The sequence below is a fragment of the Chiloscyllium punctatum genome, chromosome 7 (genome assembly GCF_047496795.1).
Source record: "Chiloscyllium punctatum isolate Juve2018m chromosome 7, sChiPun1.3, whole genome shotgun sequence".
Lineage (NCBI taxonomy): Eukaryota > Metazoa > Chordata > Chondrichthyes > Orectolobiformes > Hemiscylliidae > Chiloscyllium > Chiloscyllium punctatum.
The window spans coordinates 7,251,603-7,278,372 of NC_092745.1; the positions used below are offsets into that span (position 1 = coordinate 7,251,603).

The 26,770-nt window shown below is 46.0% G+C and overlaps 1 gene segment (V, D, J or C); it reads left to right on the forward strand.

Annotated features, from left to right (window-relative positions):
* Positions 1 to 5,323: 5,323 nt before the first annotated feature.
* LOC140479510 (immunoglobulin kappa constant-like) lies at positions 5,324 to 25,970 on the forward strand. The segment is given in 5 exon segments: positions 5,324 to 5,338; positions 14,440 to 14,636; positions 14,721 to 14,748; positions 15,064 to 15,124; positions 25,100 to 25,970. Coding segments are annotated over 5 exon segments (630 nt in total).
* Positions 25,971 to 26,770: the final 800 nt, after the last annotated feature.

Here is a 26,770-nt window from a genome sequence, read left to right on the forward strand (position 1 = left end):
TGGCAGGATAGACCAAACAGGGGTGGCCACACAGTGGTGTGTACAGTCAGAAGGGAAATGCCCTGGGAGACCTCACCATTAACTATGGAACCCATGAAGCCTCATGACAGCAGGTCAAACATGGGGAAGGAAACCTCCTGCTGATTACCACATAGCACCGCCCTCCCCTCCAACCTCAACTGAGCAGTCAGTCCTCCTCCATGTTGAACAACACTTGGAGGGAGCACTGAGGGTGTGAAGGATGCAGGATATACCCTGAGTAAGGGACTTCAAAGTCCACCATCAAGAGCTGCTCAGGAGCATCACTACTGAGCAAGCTGGTCACGTTCCACCTGATTCAGCTGCTAGACTGGACCTGGGGCAGGTGGTGAGGGAACCAACAAGAACATACTCACTATCACCCTCACCAATCTGCCTGCTGCTGGTGTATCTGTCCATGACAGTATCAGTAAGAGTGACCACCGCACAGTCCGTGTGGAGACAAAATCCCATCTTCACATTGAGATTACCTTACATTTTGTTGGGTAAGAGATGTGGGATAGCAGGAAGGACTTTGTTTTTAGCAGCAATTGGTAATGACTTGGAAATTAGTGCCCATTCAGGTGAGGCAGGTGAAGACACTCAGTGATTACAATGACAGATTGGATGGGCTCTTGATGGAAATAAACCTGCAAGGCCCTGGGGGTCGAGTAGGGGAGGGGGTGGGACTGACTGGATTGCTCCATGAATTGACAGCATTTCCCTGACAGGCTGAATGTTCTCCCCCTGTGCTGGAAATAGTTCTCAATCTGTGAGAGGTTCACAATTAGAGAGTTTGAATGCAGTAAATACAGGACAAATTGTTTCTCCAGGCAGGAGGGTCAGTAACCAGAGGGCTCAATTTCAGAAAAGGTCTGAAGGACAAGAGAGAAGATAGGAACATTTTTATCCAGCGAGTTCATGATGACTGTCTGCAAGGTGAGTGGAAGGGGATTCAACAGCAACTTTCAAAAGGGCATTTGGAGAAACAGCTGAAAAGGAAACAATTGCAGGGTTATACAGGAAGGGCTTGGTAAATGGGACTCATTGGACTCATTTGGCTAACAGTCACAATAGGCCCAGTGACCTCTGTCTGTGCTGTATAAGAGCTTACACACACTGAGTCTCCCCTTTACACAAAGACAGGGAGAAAGAGACAACCCAGTTTACAGAAGAGTTTTTTCTCAAGCAAAACGCTCTTGAACCAACTCAGACAACAGGCCAGACGAGATTTACTGATATAAGTCGGCCATGTAATGGCAAGCAACAACGAAGCAAAAGTAATGAGTCTGAACAGTATGTTCAATAGCAGTATAATCAAGGAGGGAAGCGATGAAGGGCAGGTGGTCAGACAGTATGCTCTAGGCATCTGAAGGTTCTGTTGTCAATGGTGGGATGGAGGATGCAACAATGGGCAGGAGACCATAGAGAGAAGATGGAAGGGGGAGCGAGGGAATGTGAGTCTGCAGCAGGACACAGAGTGATGGAGGAGGGAGGCCATGGAGGCAATTGCCTGTCGGTGAGGTCAGGAGTCATTCTGGATCGACACTAGGTGTAAGAGAGGGAAGGACACACTCTATATCAGACAAGTTGGGGTTTATGGAATATGGGTTTAGGAAGCTGGGAAAGAACATTGGAATCATATAGTTTGGAGGTGGGACGAGCGGATTTGGGGTTTCTGTGGTCAAGGGGCTGAGGTAGTGCAGAGAAAGACAGTGTTGTTGAAATTGAAATAAGACACCTACATGATCGAGAGGATGTGGGGTTTGCAGCTCAGGTACTGGACAGTCCAGTGGGAAGGAGGTCAATGCTTACGAGTCCTATGGGAAGATGACCCATGTATACATCAGCAGAGAGTCATAGATGTTTACAGCATGGCATCAAGCCCTTCAGTTCAACTCATCCATGCTGACCAAGTTTCCAAAACTGAACTCGTCCCATTTGCCTGTGTTTGGCCCAATCCTCTCAAAATCCTTCCACTCCATGTTCCTGTAAAAATGTCCTTGAAATGTAGTAATTGTACTTGCCTCTACCACTATCTTTGTCAGCTGATTGCACACTCACACCATCCCCTGTGTGAAACTATTGCCTCTCTGGACCCTCTGAACTTAAACCTATTCCTTCTTGTACCGGACTCTCCTACCGGGGGCAAATCTATGACCCTCGTGATTCTATAAACTTCTGTAATGTCAAACGTCAATCTCCTGCATTCCCTGGAAAATTATCTCGGCCTATCCATCCTTGCCTTGTAATTCAAACCCTCCAATCTTGAAAACATTCCTGTTAATCTTCCTTTTATTCAATCCAGTGTAATAACTTCCTTCCTATAGCAGGTTGAGCAGAAATATACACAGTGTCCAAATGTGGCCTTCCCAATGCCTTGTACAGCTGTAACATGATGTCGCAGCTCCTGTACTCCCTGCTTTGACCAGTGAAGGTGAGCATGCCAAATACCTTCTTCATCACTTTGTCTACCTGTGGCCCCACTTCCAAGGAACTATGTACCTGTCCCCCTCAGTCTCTCTGTTCAAGAACACTCCCCATTGCTCTACCATTAATTGTGTAATTCCTGCCCTTCTTTGTCTTACCAAAATGTAATTCCTTCCATTTAACGAAATTTCCATCTGGATTTGTTGACCCACTGGCCCAGTTGATCAAGATGACATTGCACTCTTGGATAATCTTCTTCCCTGTCCACAATGCCAACAAATTTAATGTCAGCCACAAACTTCCTGACTATTCCTGCTATTTTCTCATCCAAATGTTTTATATAAATGATGAACAACAGTGGGTCCAGGATCGATTCTTGTGGCAGACGGCTGGTCACTGGCCTCCAGTATGAAGAACAACCGTCTCTCACCAGCCTCTACCTCCTAAAATCAGGCCAATTTTATATCCAATTGGTGAGCTCTCCCTGCATCCTATGTGATATATTCTTATTAAACAGTTTACCATGAGGAATCTTGTCTAAGGCCTTACCTAACTCCATGTGGACAGAGTGTGACGCTCTACCTTTATCTATCTTCTTGAATACTTCTTCAAAAACTCAGTCATCTACACATCTCCATCGGAAACTCCAGTGAATAGGAGGCCTATGTTTATTAGTCTCACTTGGAGATCCAGTCAGAAGGAGGCCCATGTTTACTGGCCTGTCTTGGAAGATCCAGTCAGAAGGAGGCCCAGGTTTACTGGTCTCTCTTGGAGGATCCATTCAGAAAGAGATCGATGTTTACTGGTCTCTGTTGGAGGTTCCAACAGGAAAAGGGTCCATGCTTACTGGTCTCCTATGGAGAGTCCAATAGAAAGGAGGCCCATGCTTACTGGTCTCTACTGGATGATCCAGTCCAAAGGAAGTCCATGTTTACGGTCTCTCTTGGAGGATCCAGTCAGAAGGAGGTCCATGCTTACAAGTCTCTCTTGGGATGTTCAGTGGGAAGGATGCCCATGTCTCTCCATTGGACAGCCCCATGAACTGAATTCAATGTTTACTAGACTCTAGTGGAGTGTCCAGTGCATCATAGACACCATGGTGGGTGTGGGGTCAGTTCCATTCTGTTGTAACTGTGTGATGCTCTGACCTTTATCCCAGTCAAACAGCCTGAATCAGAGACTGATCATGGAAGGGGAAGGACAGGGGAAGGGATTGGAACATGTTGTGAAAGGACAGGATGGATCAGTGGGTCAGAGCCTGTCCTATCCCTCCAGCTCACACTGATGGCCTGATAATCTCCTCTCTCTGCTCGGCCTTAATGGAATGAGACTTATGTCCAAACCTTATCTTACCAAAATACAGCACTCACATTTATCTGAATTAAACTCCATCTGCCATTCCTCAGCCCACTGGCCCAGTTGATGAAGATTCTACTGCACTCTGAGACAGCCTCCTTCACTGGCCACGATGCTACCTGAAAATTCACCTGGACACAGTCTCACAACTCTGGCCCCTCTCTGCCCATTACATTCCAGTCTACATTCAGAAATTAAAGACCCCTTCCCCGCATTTATAACGACTCTGTCATATTTGCAGGTTTCTGTAAATTCCTTGCAGATGTATTTGTCCACATCCATCCCACTGGGTGGTGACCAACTGACTGCACTGAGGATTCTATGGACCTCGGTGTTTGTTACTGAGATGGGAGAAAACTGTGAACCGTCTGCAATCCCTGGAATCTGACAGCACAGGAGGTTGGTTCTGGGATTTGTTTTGCAGGAACAGCACAGTGATGGAAAGTTTGTCAGTCACTCTCTCACAAACACACACGACTGCACTTCGAGATCAGAAACAGAATCCAGCAGCAGCTCTGTCTCCAAGCTGTGAAACCTGCACAGAATTCTTCCCTCATTCAGTTTATAACTGGCAGGATAGACCAAACAGGGGTGGCCACACAGTGGTGTGTACAGTCAGAAGGGAAATGCCCTGGGAGACCTCACCATTAACTATGGAACCCATGAAGCCTCATGACAGCAGGTCAAACATGGGGAAGGAAACCTCCTGCTGATTACCACATAGTATCGCCCTCCACTCCAACCTCAACTGAGCAGTCAGTCCTCCTCCATGTTGAACAACACTTGGAGGGATCACTGAGGGTGGGAAGGATAAAGGATATACCCTGAGTAAGGGACTTCAAAGTCCACCATCAAGAGCTGCTCAGAAGCATCACTGCTGAGCAGGCAAGTCATGTTCCACCTGATTTAGCTGCGAGACTGCACCTGGGGCAGGTGGTGAGGGAACCAACAAGAGGGAAAAACATACTCACTGGCACCCTCACCAATCTGCCTGCTGCTGGTGTATCTGTCCATGACAGTATCAGTAAGAGTGACCACCGCACAGTCCGTGTGGAGACAAAATCCCATCTTAACATTAAGATTACCTTACATTTTGTTGGGTAAGAGATACGGGATGTCAGGAAGAACTTTGTCTTTAGCAGCAATTGGTCATGACGTGGAAATTAGTGCCCATTCAGGTGAGGCAGGTGAAGACACTCAGTGAGTACAATAACAGATTGGATGGGCTCTTGATGGAAATAAACCTGCAAGGCCCTGGGGGTCGAGTAGGGGAGGGGGTGGGACTGACTGGATTGCTCCATGAAATGACAGCATTTCCCTGACAGGCTGAATGTTCTCCCCATGTGCTGGAAATAGGTCTCACTCAATGAGGGGTTCACAATTTGAGAGTTTGGATGCAGTAAACACAGGACAAATTGTTTCTCCAGGCAGAAGGGTCAGTAACCAGAGGGCACACATTTCAGAAAGGGTCTGAAGGACAAGAGAGAAGATAGGAACATTTTTATCCAGCGAGTTCATGATGACTGTCTACAAGGTGAGTGGAAGTGGATTCAACAGCAACTTTCAAAAGGGCATTTGGAGAAATAGCTGAAAAGGAAACAATTGCAGGGTTATACAGGAAGGGCTGGGAAAATGGGACTCATTGGACTCATTTGAATAACAGTCACAATAGGCCCAGTGACCTCTGTCTGTGCTGTATAAGAGCTTACACACACTTAGTGTCACCTTTACACAAAGACAGGGAGAAAGAGACAACCCAGTTTACAGAAGAGTGTTTTCTCAAGCAAAATGCTCTTGAACCAACTCAGGGAACAGGCCAGACTAGATTTACTGATGAGGAATAATTCAGCAAATCAATGGCAATGGAACAGTGAACCAAAAGTGATGGTACTGAACAGTTTATTTAATAGCGCCACCATCTAGTGTGGAAGGGATGAAGGGCAGGAGGTCAGAGAGCACGCTGGAAGGGTCTGAAGGCTCTGCTGTCAATGGTGGGATGGAGGAAGCAGCAATGGATTGGAGACCAGAGACAGAAGATGGAACGGGGAGGAGGGAATGTGAGTCTGCAGCAGGACACAGAGTGAGGGAGGAGGGAGGCCATGGAGGCAATTGGCTGGCAGTGAGGTCAGGGGTCATTCTGGAATGATAGACGGGGAAGACAGGCAAGGGCCCATTCCATATCAGAGAAGTTGCTTGCTCCTCCTGCAAAATGTGGCATGTGGAAGACATGGCACACGTCTCCGCTGGCTACATCTGTGGGAAGTGCACCCAACTCCAGCTCCTTGAAAACCGTGTTAGGGAATTGGAGCTGGAGCTGAATGAACTACAGATCATTCGGGAGGCTGAGGGGGTAATTGAGAGGAGTTACTGGGAGTTGGTCACTTGTCAGTCTCAGGACAAGGATAAATGGGTTACACTTAGTGGGAGGAAAGGGGACAGTCAGTCAGTGCAGAGATCCCCTGTGGACATTCCCCTTAGCAGTAAGTATACCGTTTTGGATACTGCTGGGAGGGATAACCTACCAGAGGAAAGCCATAGCAGTCAGTTGTCTGACACTGAGCCTGACACTGTGGCAAAGAAGGGAAGGGGGCAGAATAGAAAAGTACTCGTGGTAGGGGACTCGATAGGGAATCGACAGGAGATTTTGTGGTCAGGATCGGGATTCCCGGAAGGTATGATGCCTCCCTGGTGCCAGGGTCCGGGACGTCTCTGATCGGATGGAAAAGGTTCTAAAATGGGAGGGTGAACAGCCAGAAATCTTGTTACATATTGGCACTAATGATATAGCCAGGAAAAGGATCGAAGATATAAAAAGTGATTTCAGGGAGTTAGGATGGAAGCTGCAGAGCAGGACGAACAGTGTAGTGTTCTCTAGTTTACTACCGGTGCCACGAGATAGTGAGGTGAGGAACAGGGAGAGGGCGCAGCTTAACACGTGGCTGCACAGCTGGTGTAGGAGGGAGGGCTTCAGATATGTAGATAATTGGGATGCCTTCTGGGGAAGGTGGGACCTGTACAAAAAGGACGGGTTGCATCTGAACTGGAAGGGGACCAATGTCCTGGGTGGAAGGTTTGCTCGAGTCGTTCGAGAGGGTTTAAACTAGTATGGCAGGGGTGTGGGAACCTGAGCTGTCTACCGGAGGTGAGAGTTGATGCAGGGGAGGCAACAGCAAGAGGTCGACCAGCTCGTGGGAAGGATTTTCCTGGGAAGGAACCAAGGGATCAGTTAAAGTGTGTTTGCTTTAACGCAAGGAGTATCTGAAATAAAAGTGATGAACTTAGAGCATGGATCAGTCCCTGGTGCTATGATGTTGTGGCCATAACAGAGACATGGGTTTCTCAGGGGCAGGAACGGTTGCTGGATGTTCCAGGGTTTAGAGCATTTAAAAAGAATAGGGAGGGGGTAAAAGAGGACGGGGTGTAGCACTACTAATCAGAGAGGGTATCACAGCTACAGAAGCTTCCATTGTCGAGGAAGATCTGCCTACCGAGTCAGTATGGGTGGAAATTAGGAACAGCAAGGGAGCAGTCACCTCTTTAGGGATTTACTACAGGCCCCCCAATAGCAGCAGGGAGATGGAAGAAAACATAGGTCGGCAGATTTTGGAATAGTGTGGACATAGTAGGGTTGTTGTAATGGTTGACTTTAACTTTCCCAATATTGATTGGAACCTCCTTCGCGCAGAAGATTTGAATGGAGCTGTTTTTGTAAGGTGTTCAGGAGGGATTCCTAACTCAGTACTTTGACAGGTCGACAACGGGAGAGGCCATTCTAGACTTAGTGCTCGGAAACGAGCCAGGGCAGGTATCAGATCTTGTGGTGGGAGAGCATTTTGGTGATAGTGACCACAACTGCCTCACATTCTACATAGCTATGGAGAAGGAGAGGATTAGGCAAAATGGGAGGATATTTAATTGGGAAAGAGGAAACTATGATGCGATTAGACATGAGTTAGGAAGCATGGATTGGGAGCAATTGTTCCAATGTAAAGGCACTATAGACATGTGGAGACTGTTTAAGGAAAAGTTGTTGCAAGTGATGAATAAATATGTCCCTCTGAGACAGGCAAGAAGTGGTAAGATAAAGGAACCTTAGATGACGAGAACGGTGGAGCTTCTCGTCAAAAGGAAAAAGGTAGCTTTCATAAGGTGGAGGAAGCTAGGGTCAACCTCAGCTCTAGAGGATTACAGGCAGGCAAGGAGGGAGGCTTAAAAATGGTCTGAGGACAGCCAGGAGGGGGCACAAGAAAGGCTTGGCAGAACAGATTAGGGAGAACACAAAGGCAGTTTACACTTATGTGAGGAATAAGAGAATGGTCAAAGAAAGAGTAGGGCCGACCTGATGTAGAATAGGGAATTTGTGTGTGGAGCCTGAGGAGGTAGGGGAAGCCCTAAATGAGTTTTTTCTTTCTGTCTTTACGAAAGAAACAAACTTTGTAGTGGCTGAAACCTTTGAAGAGCAGGTGTGCATGCTGAAATGGATAGAGATAGAGGAAGCTGATGTGCTGAAAATTTTGTCAAACATTAAGATTGACAAGTAACCAGGCCCGGACCAGATTTGTCCTCGGCTGCTTTGGGAAACGAGAAATGCAATTGCTTCACCTCTTGCGAAGATCTTTTCATCCTCGCTCTCCACTGGAGTCATACATGAGGACTGGAGAGAGGCAAATGTAATTCCTCTCTTTAAGAAAGGAAATAGGGAAATCCCCAGCAATTACAGACCTGTAAGTCTCACGTCTGTCGTCTGCAAGGTGTTAGAAAGGATTCTGAGGGATAGGATTTATGACCATCTGGAAGAGCATGGCTTGATTAAATGCAGTCAACACGGCTTTGTGAGGGGCAGGTCATGCCTCAGAGACCTTATCGAGTTCTTTGAGGATGTGACTAGAAACGTTGATGAGGGTCGAGCTGTAGATGTGGTGTATATGGACTTCAGCAAGGCATTTGATAAGGTTCTCCATGGTAGGCTTACTCAGAAAGTCAGGAGGAATGGGATTCAGGGAAACAGCTGTCTGGATACAGAATTGACTGGCCAACAGAAGTCAGCGAGTGGTAGTAGAAGGAAAATACTCTGCCTGGAACTCTGTGGTGAGTGGTGTTCGACAGGGCTCTTTCCTTGGGCCTCTGTTGTTTATAATTTTCATTAATGACTTGGATGAGGGGATTCAAGGATGGGTCAGCAAGTTTGCAGATGACACAAAGGTTGGAGGTGTCGTTGGCAGTATAGAGGGCTGTTGTAGGCTGCAGCGCGACATTGACAGGATGCAGAGATGGGCTGAGAGGTGGCAGATGGAGTTCAACCTGAATAAATGCGAGGTGATGCATTTTGGAAGGTCGAATTTGAAAGTTGAGTACAAGATTAAGTATAGGATTCTTGGCAGCGTGGAGGAGCAGAGAGACCTTGGGGTGCAGGTACACAGATCCCTTAAAATGGCCACCCAGGTGGACAGGGTTGTTAAGAAAGCATATGGTGTTTTGGCTTTCATTAACAGGGGTATTGATTTTAAGAGTCGTGAGATCTTGTTGCAGCACTATAAAATTTTGGTTAGACCGCACTTGGAATACTGCGTCCAGTTCTGGTCGCCCTATTATAAGAAAGATGTGGATGAGGATGTTTACCAGGATGCTGCCTGGACTGGAGGGCTTATCTTATGAGGAGACGTAGACTGAGCTCAGACGTTTTTCATTGGAGAAAAGGAGGAGAAGAGGGGATCTAATTGAGGTATACAAGATAATGAGAGGCATAGATAGAGTCGATAGCCAGAGACTATTTCCCAGGGCAGAAATTACGAACACGAGGGTGTCATAGTTTTAAGATGGTTGGAGGAAAGTATAGAGGGGATGTCAGAGGCGAGTTCTTTCCACAGAGAGTTGTGGGCGGCACGGTGGCACAGTGGTTAGTACTGCTGCATCACAGCACCAGAGACCCGGGTTCAATTCCCGCCTCAAGTGACTGACTGTGTGGAGTTTGCACGTTCTCCCCGTGTCTGCGTGGGCACCCTCCGGGTGCTCCGGTTTCCTCCCACAGTCCAAAGGTGTGCAGGTCAGGTGAAATGGCCATCCTAAATTGCCCGTAGTGTTAGGTAAGGGGTAAATGTAGGGGTATGGGTGGGTTGCGCTTCGGCGGGTCGGTGTGCACTTGTTGGGCCGAAGGGCCTGTTTCCACACTGTAATGTAATCTAATCTAATCTAAAAAGTTGGAGTTTATGGAATATGGCTTTAGGAAACTTGTAGAGGACATTGAAATCATGTAGTTAGGAGGCAGGACAAGCAGGAATTAGGGTTTGTGTGTTCAAGGGGCTGAGGTAGTGCAGAGATGGACAACGTTGTTGAGATTGAAATAAGAGGCATACCTGATGGAGAGGATGTGGGGTTGGCAGCTCAGGTGGTGGAAAGTCCGGAGGGAAGGAGGGCCATGTTTATTGGTCCTATGGGAAGGTGTCCCATGTATACATCATCAAAGAGTCGTAAAGATTTACAGCATGGCATCAGGCCCTTCAGCTCCACTCATCCATACTGACCAAGTTTCCAAAACTGAACTAGTCCCATTTGCCTGTGTTTGACCCAATCCTCTCTAAATCCTTCCTATCCATGTTCCTGTAAAAATGTTCTTGAAATGTAGTAATTGTACTCACCTCGAACACTTCTTTTGGCAGCTCATTACACATACAGACCAACCTCTGTGTGAAAAGGTTGCCTCTCAGGTCCCTTCTAATTCTTTCCCCTCTCAACTTAAACCTATTCCTTCTCGTACTGGACTCTCCTACGCTGGGGAAAACACTTTGACTCTTCATCTTATCTATGATCCTCATGATTCTATAAACCTCTATAAAGTCACCCCTCAATCTTCTGCATTCCCTGGAAAAACATCTCGGCCTATCCATCCTAGTCTTGTAATTCAAACCCTCCAATCTTGATAACATCCCTGTTAATCTTTTTTTATTCAAACCACTGTAATAACTTCCTTCCTATAGCAGGGTGAGCAGGAATGCGCACAGAGTCTAAATATGGCCTCCCCAACGCTTTGTACAGCTGTAACATGATGTCCCAGCTCCTGCACTCCCTGCTTTGACCAGTGAAGGTGAGTGTGCCAAATACCTTCTTCACCACCCTGTCTACTTAGGACACTACTTCCAAGGAACTGTGTACCTGTACCCCTCGGTCACTCTGTTCAACAACACTCACCATGGCTCTACCATTAATTGTGTAATTCCTGCCCGAGTATGTCTTGCCAAAATACAACTCCTTCCATTTATCGAAATTAAGCTCCATCTGGATTTGTTGACCCACTGGCCCAGTTGATCAAGATGACATTGCACTCTTGGATAACCTTCTTCCTTGCCCACTCTGCCAACAATTTTAATGTCAGCCACAAACTTAGTGACCATTCCTGCTATTTTCTCATCCAAATTGTTCACATAAACGATGAACAACAATGGATCCAGGATCGATTCTTGTGGCAGACGGCTGGTCACTGGCCTCCAGTCTGGAGAACAACCCTCTCTCACAAGCCTCTGCCTCCTAACATAGGCCAAATTTATATCCAATTGGCGAGCTCTCCCTGGATCCTATGTGATCTAATCTTATTAAGCAGTCTACCATGGGAACCTTGTATCTGACCTTGCTTAATTCCATGTAGCCAGAGTGTACTACTCTACCTTTGCCTATCTTCTTGCTTACTTCTTCAAAAACTCAACCATCTACTTATCTCCATTGGAAGTTCCAGTGAATAGGAGGCCCATATTTACTCTCTTGGAGGATACAGTCAGAAGGATGTCCATGTTTACTGGTCTGTATTGGAGGATCCAGGAGGAAGGAGGTCCATGTTTACTGATCTCTACTGGATGATCCAGTCAGAAAGAGGTCCATGTTTACTGGTCTCCTTTGGAGACTCCAGTCAGAAGGTGACCAATGTTTACTTGTATTACTGATGAAGGGCTTTTGCCCAAAAGGTCGATTTTACTGCTCCTCGGATGCTGCCTGAACTCCTGTGCTCTTCCAGAACCACTAATCCAGAAACTGGTTTCCATCATCTGCAGTCATTGTTTTTACCCAATGTTTACTGGTCTCTAGTGGAGGCTCCTGCAGGAATGAGGCCCATGTTTACTGGTCTCTGTTGGGAGGTTCAGTGGGAAGGAGACCCATGTCTCTGCATCAGACAGCCCCATGAACTGAATTCCATGTTTACTGGACTCTGTTGGAGAGTCCAGTGCATTGTGGACACCATAGTGGGTATGGGGTTCAGTTCCTTTCTGTTGTAACTGTGTGATGGTTCAACCTACATCCCAGTAAAACACCCTGACTCAGAGACTGATCATGGAAAGAGAAAGAGAGGAGTAGGAGAGGGGAAGGTATTGACAAATGTTGTGAATGGACAGGCTGGGTGAGTGGGTCAGAGCCTGTCCTGTCCCTCCAACTCACACTGATGGCCTGAGGATCTCCTCTCTCTGCTGGGCCATCATGGAATGAGATTTGTGTCCAAACCAGTCCCCAGTGAGAATAGGCCAACAGCACAGAACTACCCTTCATTTGACAAGAATCTAGCCATCTTTCTGAGAGAGGCCAAACCCCGGTCAATGTGTAAAATGGGGCCTTACTCCCGGAGAAGAAATGCTTCTGGGGTCAGGGGTTAACATCCATGAGTGGGGCAGAGCAGAGGGAGGTTTATCCTACATTCAACTGCGACCACCTGAGACACTGTGAGAAAGAGACAGAAGTGAGACAGAGACAGAGGGCGAGTGTCTGTACGTGTGTGTGTCTGTGTGTGTTTGTCTGTGTGTGTATCTGCGGGTGTGTGTGTGTGTGTGAGAGAGAGAGAGAGAGAGAGAGAGAAAGTGAGAGACATGAGCATGATTAGAGACAGAATGACAGAGAGGGAGGGAGTGCGGCTGTAGATTGTGAATACAGAGAAGGAGGGAGAGAGATAGAGGGAGGTATAGAGAAGAGAGATAACAGAGGCTTTAAATTGAAGCGAGAAAGGGAGTGAGTGATGGAGACAGTGAGAGATGGAGAAATAGAGATTATGAGATGGAGTGAGAAAGTGTGAGTGAGTTGGGGAGAGTGGCTATGAGACAGAGTGAGATAGAGAGAGAGAACATGAAAGAGATTAACGGTGGGAGAGAGAGAGGTAGAGAGAAAGAAGTGGCAGATGTGAGACAGAGAGAGAGAGGTGGACAGGTCCTGGTCACCACATTCTGGGAAGGATGTGATTGTACTTGAGAGGGTGCAGAGATTTCCCAGGATGCTGCCTGGGATGGAGGGTCAGCTGTGAGGAAATCTTGGAAAGGTTGGGATTGTTTCCTTGGAGCAGTGAAGGTTGAGAGGGGACATGATAGAGGGCAATAGCATTATTCAGGGCAGTGATAGGGTGGGCAGGAAGGCACTTTATACGTCAGTAGAGGACTCAATAACCTGGGACAGAGATTGAAGGTAACACAGACATGGACACACAGAAACTCGGAGCTGGAGTAGGCCTTTCGGCTCTTTGAGCCTGCTCTGTCAATCAGTATGATCATGGCGACCCTCCATCTCAAAACCATGTTCCTACTTTCTCCCCATTCCCTTCATGCTGTTAAAATGCAAAACAATTATCTCTCTCTTTTTCTTGAATTTATTCAGTTCCTTGGGTTCCACAGCTGTCCTACCCTTTGAGTGAAGAAACGTTTCCTTGTCTCAGCCCTAAAGGATCTACCATGTATCCCCCGAGACTGTGTCTCCTGGTTCCAGACTCCTCAACCAGGGGAAACCTCCTCCCTGCCCAGCCCTGTTGAATTTTATACATTTCAATCAGATCCCCTCTTATCTTTCTGAACTCAAGTGAGCACAGGCCCAGTCGAGTTCGAGAGAGTGAGAGGAGAGTTGAGGAGAAATGTTTTCACCCAGAGGGTGGTGGGAGTCTCGAACTCTCTGCCTGAAAGGCTGGTTGAGTCACAAACTCTCGTGACATTGGAGCAGTGTTTAGATATTCCCTTGTGTTGCTGCAGCCTCCAGGGTAATGGGCCAAGAGCTGGAGGGTGGGATTAATGTCATCAGATCTTTGTTTAACAGCACAGACACAATAGGCCAAATGGCCTCATTCAGTGCTGTTCACATCAATGACTCTCTGAGACAGAGAGAGAGAGAATGAGGGGGAGAGAGAGAGAAGAGGAAGTGTGAGGGGCTGACGAGGCTCTTTCTTTCTGATGCCATTTACATACTGAGGAACACCCAGTCAGACTCTCACAGGCTGCAGCTTAATAAAGCAGAGCCCAGTGAAGGGAGAGTTTATCAGGAACCAGGCCCAGGGACAGGAGCACACACCATGATTTCACACATCCAGCTGATCTGGCCCCTGGCATTCTGTGTCGCAGGTACAAATCTCTCTCCTTCCACCTTGAATCTTTAGATGCTCTCCATTTCATTCCAATTCCACTGACTTGTGATTGAAGGGAAAATGCTGAAACCAGAGGAATGCTCAGTGTCTCCAACAATCTCTCATTTGACAGTCTCTTTCTGGGACAGTTCTGACTTCACTGTGTTTCTCTTTGACCCCTCAGGTATCAGTGGGGACATCATCATGACTCAGTCTCCCCCGGTGCTGTCAGTGGGACTGGGCCAGACCACAACCATCACCTGTACGGCCAGTCAAAGTATTAGCACCAGCAGCGAGAAGGTCAGAAACCCTCTCTCCTGATCTATGGTGCAACAAATCGATTCACAGGAGTCTCCGACCGATTCACTGGCAGTGGATCAGGGACCAGGTTCACCCTGACAATCAGCAACGTTCAGAATGAGGATGTCGCTGACTATTACTGTCAGAAGTTTACAGCTGGCCTTCACGGTGATACAGAGCCGTGCAAAAATCTCAATACACATAACACCACCTCCTGTACTGACACATTCATAATTATATGTTATACATAATAATAAACACTCAGCCCTACCTCTGTCACTGATACAAACACAGTAATAAATAAATAAAAATGAACAAATTACCCCATGCTGGGATTGTCACTGTCCATGACACACTCCAGTCCCTGTGGTGTCCACTGCTCACTGAAGGTCTCAAGTTTCCCTGTTACACTCCATGGCCTTTTGTGAAGAATGGCTGCAAGATGTAATATCAAAAAATAAATTTAACAAACCTCCCGAGCCCAGCTGGACACATCTCAGAGATAGAAAAAGAATGAGAGGAAGAAAGAAATGAATGAGGGAGAAACAGAGAGGCGCAGGAAGAGTGAGAGTGACAGAGGGAAGTAGAGAGTAGAGGTTTTTGTTCAGCCTCTGCACTGGGGGTTCTCACTGTGGGACACATTCGGGAAAGGAACCAAGCTCAGACTGAGTAAGTAAATCTCTATCCTCCATTATTTACCCTGTCAATACTGAAACACAATTTCTGAAACACAAATGCTGAATTGTTGAAGATGTTGGTGAGAAGCTGCAGTGAATGAAATGGTTGATTGAGGAGCACTGTGTCTAACAGGGTGTCCAGCTGTATTTCTTTAGTCCCATTGACCCTTTAAACAGCACGATATAAGTCAGTCAGTTTTACTCACCGTGTGGAGGAGCTCTGTACATTTGCAGCCTGTGGTCCCATTCCTGCAGCATGGAGTGAAATCAGTGAGTAGCCTCCTGTCAGTCTCAGTGTGACAGACACGGGCAGAGTTTGATGTGAGCTCTGGCTCCCTGTCCCAGTCTCTGATCTCACTGACCTCAGCAGCAGCAGCAGCAGCAGCAGCAGCAGCAACACAGTGAGACACCGAGCTCCCACATCCCCCAGCTTTAACTCTGCTCAATCACACAATCGCAGAATTGTTGCAGTGCACAAGGAGCCCATTCTGCCCATTCTGTCTGTACTAGCTCTCTGAATGAGCAATTCACTGAATGTCATTCTCCTGCCTTCTCCCTGTCACCCTGCCCATTGTTCCTTTTCAAATAACAGTCTCATTCCCTTCGGAATGTTTCAATTGAAGCTGCCTCCACCCCACTCTCAGGCAGTGCATTCCACACCTTAACCACTCACTGGCCGAAAATGTTTTTCCTCATCTCACTTTGTCAGTTTTCCCAATTACTTTCAATCTGTGGTCTCTCGGTCTCAAATCCTTTCTCAATTGGGAACATCTTCCCCTATTTACTCTGTCCAGGCCCCTTCTGATTTTGCTTTCCTTGAATAAATCTCCTTTCAGCCTTCTCCAAAGAAGACAGTCCCAAATCCTCCAGTAGATCTTCATAAATGATCTTCCTCTTCCCTGGAATGACGTTTCGGAATATAATTTGTCATCACTACAAAGCATTCACATGCTTTCTGAATTAGTCACAGTATCTATTCCCTCATGATTTTATAAGTGTCTCAGCCTCCAATGCTGAAGGGTAAATTGCCCCAGTTTATTCATCCTCATCCTATCGTTCAAACCCTCCAAGTCCAATGAAAATCTTTGTAAATCTTTTCCTGCACCTTTTAAAATTTTAACAACATCCTTCCTATCACAGGATGATCAGAATTGTTCACATTATTCCCAAAGTGGCCTCACTAATCTGCTGTACAGCTGCAACATGATGTCCCAACTCCTGTACTCAATACAGTGACCAATAAAGGCAAACGGACCCAACACCTTCTTCATCGCCCTGTCTCCCTGTGATCTAGTTTTAAGGAATAATGCACGTTACCCTCACCCCCTCACCCCCTCGGTCTCTTTGTTCAGCAACATTCCACAGGGCCCTACCATTAACTGTATAACTCCTGTCCCGGTTTCCCTTTCTAAATGCAACATCTCACATTTATCTAAACTGAACTCCATTTCCCACTCCTCTGCCCATTGCCCCATCTGATCAAGGTCCCACTGTACCCTGAGATAATCTCCTTCACTATTCACTGTCCCACCAATTTTGGTGTCATTTACAAACTTATGTTAACTCCTATATTCACAGTGAAATCATTTATTTAAATGACCAAAAGCAGTGAACCCAGCCCCAATCCTTGTGGCACACAGCTATTTACAGATCTCCCCAGTCTGAAAATCAACCCTTTACCACCACTCCCTCGCTCCTATCTTCAAGCTAATTTTTTACCCAAATGGCGAGCTCCCCCTGGATCCCATGTGGTCTAACCTTACTAACCAGTCTATCACGTGGAACCTTGTCAAACACTTTGCTGAAGTCCATGCAGACGTATCTACTATTCTGCCTTCATCAATCTTCTTTGTCACCTCCTCAATCAAATCAGGGAGACACAACTTCCCATGCACAAAACCACATTGCTTATCCAAATGGATGGAAATCCTGTCTCTCAGAGTCCACTCAAACATCTTACCCAGCACTGACATCAGACTTACTGTTCTATAGTTCCCTGGCTTTTCCTTACAGCCTTTCTGAAATAATGGTACAACACATTACCGATAGCTGTTGATGATAAACATATCTCAGCAAGGGTTCCAGCAATCTCTTCCCTAGTTTCCCACAATATTCTGACATACACCTGATCAGGTTCCAGGGATTTATCTACCTTTATATGCTTTAAGATCTTTCTCATCTCCTCATTTGTATTGTGGACTTTTTCAAAATGTCACGATTTTTCCAAATTCCCTCGCATTCATTTCCTTCTCCCCAATAAATACTGACCTGAAATATTTGTTTAGGATCTCACCCATCTCCTGTGTCTTACCAAAATACAGCACTCACATTTATCTGAATTAAACTCCATCTGCCATTCCTCAGCCCACTGGCCCAGTTGGTCAATAGCCCATTGTTCTCTTAGACAGCCTTCTTCACTGGCCACGATGCCACCTGAAAATTCACCTGAACACAGTCTCACACCTCTGGCCCCTCCCTGCCTGTTACACTGCTACTATCCCAGTCTATATTCAGAAATTAAAGACCCCGTCACCCCATTATAACGATTCTATCATTTTTGCAAGACTCTGGAAATTCCTTGAATTTGTATTCCTCCACATCCTTCCCAATGGGTGGTGAGGATTCCGTCGAACTTGGTGTTCCTCTCTGATATTCCCTCCTGGCTACCAGAGCCCTGTAAATCACCCCAAATGAACTCAGTCCCAGCTCTGTTCAGGAGCAACACTGTCTGGTCTGTCCAGATCCCATCTCCCCCAGACCCAGTCCTAATTTCCCAAGAATCTAAAGCTCTCCCTCCTGGACCCTCTCTCCAGCCCCAGTCATCTGCATTATCCTCCTGTTCCTCTTCTCACTTGTGTGGGTCACTGGAAGTAATGCGCAGATTCCTACTTTTTAGTTCCTAGTCCTAATTCCTTTCCATGCTCCCTAAATTCTGACTGCAGGAGCACGTCCTTTTTCTCCCTCCATCACTGAGACCGATGTGGACCACGACGCTGAGTGTTCCCCCTCTCTCCTCAGGGTGCTCTGCAGCTGCTCAGTGACATCCTTGACCCTGGCACCACACCATCTTGGATTCCCATCTGCAGCTGCAGAAACACCTATCGATTGCACTCACTCTTGAATCTCCTCTCACTATCGCTCTTCCAGTCTTCCTTGTGCCCCGCTGTACAGCTGAGCCCCCTGTGGTGCCATGGACTTGGCTCCGGCTGCACGCCCCAGATGAACCATCGTTCCCATCAGGATTCCAAATCGCTCCAGCAGGGCTCACAGTCCAGGGTTCCGTGTTCCAGGGTTTTGGGGAAACTCTCCAGAAGACTTTAAGAAATAGGAGCAGAAATCAGCCATCCAGCCCATTGAATCTGCTCTGCCATTTGATCTTGGCAGATATGCTTCTCACCCCCATTCTCATGCCTACTCCACAGGAACTTTCATTTCCCTTAACAATCACGCACCTATCTATCTCTGTCTTAAATACACTCAATGGCTTGGCCTCTGTCGCAATGATTTCTCAGATTCACCACCCTCTGGCTGAAGAAATTCCTCTTCATCTCAGCAAGAAAGAGTCTGCCCTTCATTCTGAGCCTGTGCCTTGGTTACCGAGTCTCTCCTGTTTTTGGAAACATCTTATCCCCATCCACTCTATCCAGGCCTAACAGTATTCTGTAAATTTCAATAAGATCCCTCCTCATCCTTCTAAACTCCATCGAGTACAGACCCAGAGTCCTCAACCACGCCTCATATGACAAGCCCTTCATCTCCAGGATCATTATTGTAAACCCCTCCAATGCCAGGACATTGTTGCTTAGAACATGGGTCCCAAATCTGTTCACAATATTCCAAAATGCAGTCTGACCAGAGCCTCACATAGCTTCAGCAGTACGTCTCTGCTCTTGTGTCCGGGCCCTATTGAAATGAATGCTATCATTTCATTTGCCTTCCGAACTGGACCTGCCTGTTAACCTGAAGAGAAACCTGAATGAGGTTTGTGCTTTAGATTTCCAAAGGCTTTGCTTATTTAGCAAACAGTCTTTGCATCTCTTCTTCCTCCCAAAGTGCATACCCTCACATTGCAACACATTGTATTGAATCTGCCACTTCTTTGCCCACTCTCCCAGCCTATCCAGGACCTTTTCAGCCTTCCCACTTCATCAACACTACCTGTCCCTCCACCTATCTCATGTCAACTGCAAACGTAGCAACAATGTCTTCACTTGCTTCATCCAGATTGCTCATGTATAACGTGAATAGTTATGGTCCCAACATTGACACCTGCAGTACTGTACACGTCACCAGCTGCCATTGTTACTCACTCTTTGATTTATGCCAACCTGCCAGTCCTCATTCCATGCCAGTACATTGCGCCTAACACTATGGGCACTTATCGTGTGTCAAATGCTTTCTGGAAATCCAAATAGATTACTTCCTTGGACTCTCCTTTGTCTGACTGGCTCATTGCCTCCTTAAAGAATTCTAACAGATTTGCCAGGCATGACCTCCCCTTGATGAAGCCGTGTTGACTCAGCCCTATTTTACCATTGCACTTCCAAGTCCTCTACAATTTTACCCTTAAACTGAAGTCTAAAACCTTACCAACAACTGAATCCAGGCTAACTGGCCTATAATGTCCCATCTTCTACCTCCCTCCCTTCTTAAACAGGGGTGTTATGTGAGCCATTTTCCTGTCTCTTGCCCCCAACCAAATCCCTCCCCACCCCACCTCCACTCCCTGACTCCATTGATTCCTGAAAGATCATCACCAATGCCTCCACATTCTCCTCAGCGATCTTTTTCAGAACACACGGGTGTAATTCATCTAGTCTGGGTGAGTTATACATATTCAGACCTTCCAGCTTACCCAGTGCCTCCTCCTTAGTGATGGCCACTACACTCCCCTCTACCCCCTGACAGCCTTGAAGTACTGGTACGCTGCTGGTGTTTTCCAAGGTGCAGACTGAATCAATTCAATTCCTCGGTAAAGAATCAATTCAATTCCTCGGCTATTCCTTCATTTCCTATTATCCTTTCTCCAGCCTCATTTTCCAGCGATCAAATGTTTATTTTTGAGTCCCTCTTCCTTTTTATATATCTGATAAAACTCCTACAATCTTCTTTTATATTACTGGCTAGATAACGCCCACATTTCACCTTCTCAATGCTTAATGTGTTTTTAGTTATCCTCTATTGGTTTTTAAAGGCTTCCTAATCCTCTGGCTTCCCACTATTCTCCACCACATTGTATGCCTTTTTCTTTTGCTTTTATGCTGTCCTTGACCTTCCTCATCAGCCATGGTTGCCTTGTCCTCTCCTTATTAATTTTCTTCTTTTTTGGGATGAATTCCTGCTCTGCTTCCAGAATTACCCCCAGAAACTCAGCTGTTTGCTGCCCCACCATCTTACCTGCTCGGCTCCCCTTACAATCAACTCTGGCCAGCTCCTTCCTCATGTCTTTGTACTTCCTTTTACTCAACTGAAATCCTGTTCAATCTGATTGCAGCTTCTCCCTCTCAAACTACAGGGGGAATTCGATCATATTATGGTCACTTATCTATAGGGATACTTTCACCTTAAACTCACTAATCAAGTTTGCCTCAAAACAATTCATTGAATCCAGACCTGCCTGTTCCATCACGGCTCAACCACAAACTGCTTCAAAATCCACCTCGTCAACATTCCATGAAATTCTTTCCTTGAGACGTGCTACCCAGTCCACCTTTCCATTGAAGTCTGCCCTGGCATTTTGTATCTGGCGTTTCTGTCTCCTGATTGATTTCCTTCCCCACACCCTGATTATTGCTTGGAGACCTGGACATCAGATTCTTTATTTCTTACGGTTCCTCAACTCTACCCACACAGATTCTACACCTTCTGACTTTCTATCCCTTCTTGCTATTGATTTAATTTCATTTCTCACGAACAAGGCAACTCCTCCCCCTCTTACCAACTGCCTGTCCTTTTGATGGGACATTATCCTTGGATATTTAGTTCCCAGCTCGGATCCCCTTACTGCCATGTCTCTGTGATACCCACAACATCGTACCTGCCAGTTTCAATCTGCACTACAAGCCCATTGTGTACACTGTGTGTATTTAAGTACAACACCCTCAATCCTGCATTGACTGCCCTCCTTCTCATCATTGTCCTCTTATCTGCTGGGCTTTATGTTTGATCTCTGATCCTTTCCATCCTCTCAATCCTATTACATCTTCTAAAAACTTGAATAACCTCTCCTGAACCCTCCTCCACTTTAACTCGTTTAAATTCTTTGGAAACTCAATTTACCTTGATTTGTGGCATCACTTTCTCTCCCTTAATCGGAGTGTTTCGTGCAATTAGATTCAAACTCTAGAAGTTTGTTCTATTATTGATTTTCCCTGTACTTTTATGCTTCCTTTGATATTCAAAATTCCATCCCTTCCTTTTATTTTCTGGTCACAATCAATCCCATCACTAACCAGCAATCCTACCTTCTCCTTTACCTTCCATTTTCTCATTTTCCATCCAACTGAACCAAATTACTTTCTCCTTAGGTTGAGTTCAGACCAATATTTATCGTTGAGCCAACATCATTATTGCTCTTTGATCTCATTGCTTCTAGTGGGATCTTGTTGTGTAGAAACTGACTGCCACATTACTGACATTACAACAGGGACTGCTTGTCAAACAAAACTGTCTGTAAATGTCTTTGGGAGAGTCTCAAGTGTTAAGGACAAGATTGAAATACAATTAGAGTCAGAGAAATGGACAGCACAGAAACAGACCCTTTGGTCCGACTCTTCCATGCTGACCAGATATCCAAAATTAATTTAGTCCCATTTGACAGCATTTGGCCCATATCCCGCTAAACTCTTCCTATTTATATACCCATGCCTTTTAAATGTTGTAATTGTACCAGTCTTCACCACTTCTTCCGGCAGCTCATTCTACACATTTATACCCTCGGAATGAAAACGTTGTCCCTTCAGTACCTTTTAAATCTTTCCATTGTCACCTTCAGCCTATGCCCTCCAGTTCTGGACTCCCCCACTCTAGTGAAAAGATCTTCTCTATTCACCCTATCTTTACCCTACATGATTTTATAAACCTCTATACGGTCACCCATCAACCAGCAATGCTGCAGGGAAAATGACCTTAGCTTGTTCAGCCTCTTCCTTTCGCTCAAACCCTCCAACCTTGGCAACATCCTTTTAAATCTTTTCTGAAGCATTTTAAGATTCACAACTTTTTTCCTACAGCAGGGCAATCAGAATTGCACACAGTAATCCAAAAGTGACCGAACCAATGTCCACTACAGTGGCAACAGCTCCCAACTCCAATACTCAATGCACTGACCAAATAAGGAAAGCAAACCAAATTATTTCTTCACCCCCCTACCTACCTGCCTGCAACTCCACATTCAAGGAACTGGTATTTTTATTTTTGGACGAACTGGGAGTCTTTCAGTTGTAAAAAATGCCATTCCATGACACTATTGGATGAAGAGCAGGCAGTTCCCCCCTGCTGTCCCTGTTCAATATTTATTCCACAGTCAAGATCAATAAAAATCTATTTCTCTGTTAATTATCATACTGTGTTTGTGATCTTGCTGTGCACAGTCTGCTGGAAAGATCCACTGGGGCATCCTCAGATGGGGACAGGTCCTACACAAATGCAAGTATTTCATTAAGGTTTGAGTGTCCTGATCCGGATCCTCATCCATTGTCTGCGCACTCTCACCTTCCAGGGGTCATGGGTTCATTAAGAGCAGTGACCCTGTCTGACCCCAGGACACTGAGACTCTTTGCAGTCTCACTCTTGACATCAGCCCAGTGGTGTGCAGCACGGTTTGAAATATAATCTAGAACCTTCTACACAGGCACCCAATGTGACTCTTTCCTGAATTGTGTAGATCCAAGTCTGCTCCAATGTTCTTGGATAAAGCTCTCCTGATCTGTGGGTGATCGGAGGTTTGTTAAAGATGCACTGAACTCCATCACACTTTCCAGCTCTTGCTCCATAGCTCTGGAGGTTTCACTGTTTCAAGTGAATATCCAAGTGTTTTTTCAATGGGATGAGGGTTTCTGCCTCTCCTGCCCTTTCAGACAGTGAGTCCCACATCCCACCAACCTCTGGGTGAAAACAAATACCCTCACCTCCCCTCTAACCCTGCCCCCAACTGATTTCACTCTCTCCCCATGGTTATTGCCCTCTGTGCTGGTGGAAATCAGTCCTTCCCACCCACTCTGTCCAGGCCCCTCATCATTTTACACACCACAATCAAATCTCCCCTCGGCCACCTCTGTTCCAAAGAAAACACTCCCAGCCAAAAAAATCATTCCTCAAAGTTAAAACTCCCCATTCCTGACAAACTCCACCTCTGTACTGGTCTCTCATGGGATCCCATCCTTCCTGTAATGCGATCACCATAACCGTACACTGTTCTCTCACTGTGCTCTAACTGGGGTTTTATACAGTTCCAGAATAAACAAACTTCTTGCTTTCACTGTCAACCAATAATGAGATAAGGGAGGTGATGGTCTAATGGTATTATTGCTGAACTGTTGATCCAGAGATTCAGATAATGTTCTGGGGACCAGGGTTAGAATCCAGCAGATGGTGGCATTCAAATTCAACCAAAAAAAATCTGCAATTAAGAGTCTAATGACGACCATGAAACCATTGTTGTTTGTCAGGAAAACACCATCTGATTCCCTGATGTCCTTTAGGGAAGGAAACTGCCATCCTTACCATGCGACTCTAGACCAACAGCAATGTGGTTGACTTTAAACTGCCCTCTGGGTAATAAGGGATGGGCAATAAATACTGCCGATTTAGCAATGCCCTGATTCCATCAAGTGAAAAAAAAAACAGTTTATCCCATGTGTATTCTTACCACCTTACTGATCTGCATTAATCACCATGGCCACATCTTCCACCTCCACAAACATTTGACTTGCATCTTCAAATTGATGAGAGACATTCCCTCATTGTCTGAAAAAAAGATAGAAACGTCCAAACTAGGAGCAGCAATAGTCCATTTGGCCCCTCAAGCCTGCTCCACCATTCAATTTGATCATGGCCGATCATCCAACACATTCCCCTTTTCCTGCTTTCTCCCCACATTCTTTGATCCCTTTAATCTGAAGAACTATATCTCATTCCTTCTTAAACAAATACTGCATCTAATTCCCTCATGCTTGAAAAATTGATGGCAATTATTGAATTGTTGTTTTTTGACCAGTATGGACACAATGGGCTGATGGGCCTTTTGAGTCTCTCTGACTCGAAGACTCTATGATTATATATTACTCAAGACTGGGTACCAAGGACTGACACATGTGATACCCTAAGTTGTAACTACCTGTCATTCAGAAAAAGACTCCTTCATTCTGTCCTGTCTGCCAACCAGTTCCCAATCCATGTCAGTACATGACCCCCAATCCTCTTGCTCATTTGTTCTAGATCTGGAAGGCCCACCCTTACTCTTTGTGGGAACAGATTCTGAACAATCTCTGTCTCATCCTTCGAGGGCTCCCACTGCCCTGACACTGATTTCACATCATGTCGCTGCTTCCGGTCCACTTTTACCAAAGCACCACAAAGTTTAGTAAAATGAAAACTTTTACACTTGCTCCATGGTTCTCCATTTTCATCCCACCTCTCAATCTCACTGAGTTCTGATCACTGTCACTGAAATGATCCCCCATTGATAGACCTTCCAGCTGCCCACATTCATTCCTTAAATGATAGTCTAAAACTGTCCCTTCTCTTTCACCATCACCCTCTCCGGACAATTCGGGATGGGCAATAAATGCTGGCCCTGCCAGGGACACTCACATTCCAAGAAGCAATGTGAGCAATGTCTGTTCTTTTGTCAGGTTAGTTCTGTATTGACCAAAAATGTTCAAAAAGATTGTATTGAGAGTGAATATTGTGAGGGTTGAATTCCCCTCAAATGGCAGGAATTAAAATTGTTTCTCTTGTCTTTCAGGCCGTGACAACTCTCAGCCAAAGCTGACCCTGCTACCCCCCTCCCCAGAGCAGGTTAATGCCATGGGCACTTCCACCCTGGTGTGCCTTGCCAATCACTTCTATCCCGATGAGCTGGAGGTGCAGTGGAAGAAGGACGGTGCAGTCATTTCGGACGGGGTGCAGACCAGCAACTACCTGCGAGCTTCCGACAGCACCTACAGTGTCAGCAGCCTGCTGACCCTCTCTGGGTCTGACTGGGAGTCCAACGCTCGCTTCTCCTGTGCCCTCACCCACGTGACCCTCCCCTCACCCCTCAGCAAGAGCATCAGGAGATCAGAATGTGTGTAGAGTGTTCGAGACAGTCCACAGTGGAGTCACAACTTTAAATAGAACAGGGCTGAGCTGGGAGGACAAAGGTCATTGTCAGCACTGAATTTCAACTTTCCTCCTTCTCAAGACTGGCTCAGAGACATTTCTGATGTTTGGACATTAAAGCAGATCTTTGGACATTGTCGAGAAAGATTTATGCTTTGTCAAACCTCATGCTGTCCTTGTCCTGGGAGTGCTTGATGGGGACAGGGTTGACTTGCGTTGCTAAATAAAATTTCTTGAACTGCTGAAGACTGTCAGCTGTACAAAACAATGTGAACCTCAGAAGTCTCTGCTTCTGTAAACCAGACCTTCTTCCTGCTTAGCTGTCAGTTCCAATTTAAGGTTTTGTCACTGTTTAGAGAGGCAGGATTCTCATGCTATTGAGAAAATCTCCACAATTGTTTTCCTCAAGCTCCACTGTGGCTGTGAATTTGAGCAGCTTCCTCTGTCTGGGTTGTTAATTCCAGTTTTTTTTCTGTCAATGTGAATGTGGAAAAGGGAATAAAGATGAAAATTCAGCCTTTGTCTCCGTGTGCTTTGGAAATAGACGACCCCACCCCCCTCAGTTGATTGGCTGCATTTCAGCAGGTCATTGTCACAATTGGTTGCTTGGCCTGTCCATCAATTACAATCATCAATCCCTTTCAAATGATCCCTTTGACCAGGAATTTATGTAGGTTACCTGATTCCAAAAATAACAGAAACTGAAAGCTGTTAGGCCTCAATAAGTACAATCTGTTACATTCCCTCTTCAGTCTGTTGGTCCAGGCCCAGCTGATGGGATCGCACTGTGCAATCTCTGCTGCATGTTGGGTCGCCCCTGAAACAATCTTTGGCCGTTCACAGACTTTGTCGGCTGTGTGTCTCTCCGAGTGTGAGTGTTTAACTTAATGCTGCCTGTATCTGTCTCTCTGAGTGTGGGTATGTTATTCAGAGAGACACCTACAGACAGCACTGAGTAACACACGGATATTCGGAGCGATCTATCCGCAGCATGGAGTGTGATCATGTTCCTCAGTGCTGCATGTCTCTCAGAGTGCGTGTGTTACTTAGTGCAACCTGTAGGTGTTTCCCTCAGTGCGAGTGTGTTACTCTGTGCTGTCTGCAGGTGTCTCCCTGAGGTATGTGTCTCTCGCTCTGGATTGAGAATGGGCCTTGTGCTGGGGATTGTAAATTAGGCTTTAATCTTCTCAAAACATGAATGAAAAACAGTTCAGCTGATTCAGTCTGAGATGACAGCTCATTCAGATGGCCAAGGTTAAAAAACACACAACACCAGGTTAAAGTCAAACAGGTTTATTTGGAAGTAGAAGCTTTC